At 47.0% G+C, this 3,760-nt stretch overlaps 1 protein-coding gene across 1 annotated transcript; it reads right to left on the minus strand.

The window, feature by feature from the left end:
- Positions 1-1,208: 1,208 nt before the first annotated feature.
- Positions 1,209-2,787, minus strand: H257_15727 (hypothetical protein). The gene is made up of 5 exons (XM_009843920.1): positions 2,714-2,787; positions 2,456-2,639; positions 2,132-2,370; positions 1,664-1,825; positions 1,209-1,547 (listed from the first exon to the last, which is right to left on the minus strand). The coding sequence occupies exons 1-5, from the start codon at positions 2,732-2,734 to the stop codon at positions 1,263-1,265; spliced, it is 891 nt and encodes a 296-aa protein (XP_009842222.1). The 5' UTR covers positions 2,735-2,787; the 3' UTR covers positions 1,209-1,262.
- Positions 2,788-3,760: the final 973 nt, after the last annotated feature.

Below are 3,760 nucleotides of genomic sequence, written 5' to 3' on the forward strand. Positions count from 1 at the left end.
AAAAATAACTGTGTTTGTGCGAGAAAGTACGAAACCGCCGAATTGTCGAAATGTTCGACGTCGACGAGCTGGACAACGAGGTGCGGCGTTCGGCGGACAGCAACAAAGATGCTTCGGCGACGTCAGACGACAAACCGCGCCGATCCCAGTGATAGATGCTTCTAGCTATACTTGAAGCGTTATGGAACATTATGTTGTGTTGGCAACGTTCATGGAATTCTCGTTGCTACTAACTATCGCCTGTTCCCGCAGCCTCCAGAGCAGCTTGCTACTTGGCATATAAATCTCCATGATGTCAGTCCAACCCCCATCGCCGCATAGTAACATGGGGTGTTGCGGGTGGAATTGGCTGGATTGACAAAGCAAACCAGATTACTTTTCGGTATTCTCCGCATGGATTTTCTCGACGAGTACATTTTGACTTGCAACCCTGAGCGATGTTCACATAAGAACGCGTGGTAACCTAGCCGAGTGACGTGGTCGCCGCCAACGTGGCCACTCCCATGAAATGATGGGGCATGACGACCTTTACGACAGTTTACAAATGACATGGTGAAACGAGACAACCTCACATTTACACTCTAAATTAGTAACGTTAGTATTGATTTGTGTTAAGCTGAACATTAGCGAAAAAGTGTCCAAAGGTGTCTACGCCACGATCGCCGTGCCCGGTACATTACCGTGGTGGAGACCCCCACGTCCTTGCAGACATCGCCCAACACAATCACATAGCACTCTGCACGCAAACCAAAGTTTGCCGTTTCAAGAATTATAGAGTACTACTACTAATCTCATGTACTACGTCTACTGTAAGGTAGTCGTCGCCAGCATCGCCCTCAGATCCGGCCCCCAGAGACCTCAGCTTTGGCATGGCCACCAAAAACAAATTGTCAAGATTGGCTCATGAATTTACAGTAACGTTACTGTAGTGAGTAATATGCTCGTCAGTGATATTGCGCAGAAATTGATGTCGTGTGACTCATTCATGAAACGTCACGGCCTGCGTACTGGTGACGTTGACGTAACGTTAGTACTTATTATTTTCACGACTATAAACCATCCTTATTGGCCCATACATTTGTGACTTATGACTACTGTACAGTACCATGAAGATGGACCCTTACTTTGATACTACAACAGGTAGCTACCTGGTAGGCTCGGCGTGTCCATGAGGTTTACATACTAGTATATATATCACTGCACATTTCAACGCGATTGTCAGCAATTGGTATTACGTTGAAATGGTTAGTTAATACTCGCAATTACACCGTCGGGAGACTAATGTATTCGCCCAACCGGCCGTTTGCAAATCCGCCGGCACGATTCTGCGCATGTTCGAGGGTGCCGGACGCCTTGTCTTCGTTCTCTGGGACATCGTTTTCGTCACGGAGCCACTTGTCAGTTGTGTGATACAAGGACAGGTAGCTGCGCCCGACCAGCGGCACGTTTTCAATCGCGTCAAAAAAGTGAATGCGGCCGACGCGGAGGTACATCACATGCGACGCCCACTCCTCCATGCCGTCAAATACATGCGATGCTAGGATCACCTAGAAAAAAGAGCAAAGATCAATATCGTGTTTTATATATAGGCCAACAAGTTGAGTACAAGAGTTGTAAGGTGTAGGATGATACATCGTAGTATATATATTTATGGGATATATACCGTGGCTTTCAATGGCCCTTCGCTTTCGCGGCGGAGAAACTCGAGCACGTTCACGCGAGATACAATGTCCAGACTACCCAGTACTTCGTCCAGCACAATCAACTGCGATGGACGTAACAACGCTAGGAACAGCTGCACGCGGCATCGCTGTCCTGTTGACAGCTACGTTTTGATAGTGACAAAAGGGTCGAGTTTATGTATTTATCGTGAAAAGGGTGGAGTGGTAAGGACAATCTACTTTGAAGGACATGCTAACAATTTAGTAACAAATGGCAAAAGTGGGAGTATTGAGTACTAATCTTTGTATAGTACATTAGTTTGTACAAGCTTCATGAGATCCAATGGATTCGAATGCTCAGTATTTGGCGAAATGACTCAAAAGTCCAGATTGGGGTGAAATGCACAATACAAACTCATACAATCCCCACATAGTATCTGCGAGGGAGTGAGCGGTCGGGGACTGCTTACCTTGTGCATCCGCCATGACGTGTCGATGCGGAGGCACGTCAACAGCTCGAGGCGGCGTTCCGGGTACGTTTTTTGCAGCACGACCATCATTTCGTCCACGGCAATGTCGGCGGCGTACGCGGCGGCATGAGTCGCGAACGCGATGGATCGCGTACCCCAATCTGCCGCCGCCATGGTGCGCTGGAGGTTCAGGCGCGTGTCCCGGAAGCTGTCGCGGCGGCCCAATTGCCAACACATGCCTACGCGTACGCATGAGGCTTTATGGATGCACACATGTGGGTATATATATATACTAGTATATATATGCTTGCAAGCAAGTCGTACCGTGGGTCGGTAAATGCTTGCCGCCAACGATCTTGAGCAGAGTGCTCTTGCCAGCGCCGTTGCCCCCGACCAACAGAATACGTTGGCCAGCGTGCAACTTGCAGTTGATGTTCTTGAGCACGTGGCCTGCGGTGTAGTTGACGCCCGCAAATTGCTCGACGTATTGAAAGTCCAAGTTTTCAAACTAACAGTTAGACGACGGAAATGACAAAGTTGTCCGGAGTAGATATGTGATATGGAGGAGGATGCTGGTCGTACTTCCATAGAGACGGTCGACATGGTCGAGTCGTGGTGGTCGTGGTCGTGGTGGGGATAGAATGCCAATGTCGAAATGAATAGTATAAATGTGATGGATGACCATTTTCTTGCCTGGACTTCGGAGCTCGCCGCCGTAAGTTACCAACAACTACGGTTTGGCATGATCATGTGATTGGATTTCCTTGGCTTTTAACGAATCAAACTGGGATGATGTGTGGAATTACTGCCAATGATACTCAACTATTTGCTTGTGAAGCGCGATGAAGTTCAACGTTAATTACACATATATCAAGTGTCCAACGAACCTTCCATGGAAGTTTTCCCATGTAATTACGTATTGAACATTAAAACGAAGCAATCTATGACAGATTGTTACGTGCTGACAACATTTCAAGGGGCTGCAGTACGTGCATTACTAGACGTTCGATACAGCCCACTACACCATTTTGAGTTTAATTTCAGCTTTATTTCCACCAACAGCGGATATATTTCACCTAACCCCCATTTTAATTCACCCAACCTCCATTATATTCCATGCCGAATTGAAGTTTGTGTGGACATAAAACGGCTCAAGGCGAGTCGTGTACACATGCAAACGCTTCGGCTCAATTGCTATTTCATTGTTGTGTTAAATACGATACACATGGACTGAATACCTGCAATTGCCACGTCCGCTGTGTGTTCCCAAGTATGCGAAACTCATTACGAGTTATATTCCATGCCGAATTGAAGTTTGTGTGGACATAAAACGGCTCAAGGCGAGTCGTGTACACATGCAAACGCTTCGGCTCAATTGCTATTTCATTGTTGTGTTAAATACGATACACATGGACTGAATACCTGCAATTGCCACGTCCGCTGTGTGTTCCCAAGTATGCGAAACTCATTACGAGTTTGACCATCGGTGGCGGCCACATAGGGAAAAGATTATTTTCGAGCAAACGATGGATTATTTCCGAGCGAGGCTTCGGGATGGAGCATTTTAGAGCGTACTTAAAAAGTTGGGGTATTTTCGAGCGTACCTAGTAGGGACATAAGCTGTTGTGA

This window comes from Aphanomyces astaci (genome assembly GCF_000520075.1).
Source record: "Aphanomyces astaci strain APO3 unplaced genomic scaffold supercont1.74, whole genome shotgun sequence".
In the NCBI taxonomy this organism is placed as follows: Eukaryota; Oomycota; class Saprolegniomycetes; order Saprolegniales; family Verrucalvaceae; genus Aphanomyces; species Aphanomyces astaci.

What these genes read in the sequence shown, in the direction of transcription:
- H257_15727 (XM_009843920.1), bottom strand. Translation starts at nt 2,734, where the DNA reads ATGTCGACCGTCTCTATGGAA. An exon ending in TGTCGACCGTCTCTATGGAA is followed by an intron (nt 2,640 to 2,713) that starts GTACGACCAGCA and finishes TCTAACTGTTAG; the next exon opens with TTTGAAAACTTGGACTTTCA. An exon ending in AAGGGCCATTGAAAGCCACG is followed by an intron (nt 1,548 to 1,663) that starts GTATATATCCCA and finishes TCTTTTTTCTAG; the next exon opens with GTGATCCTAGCATCGCATGT.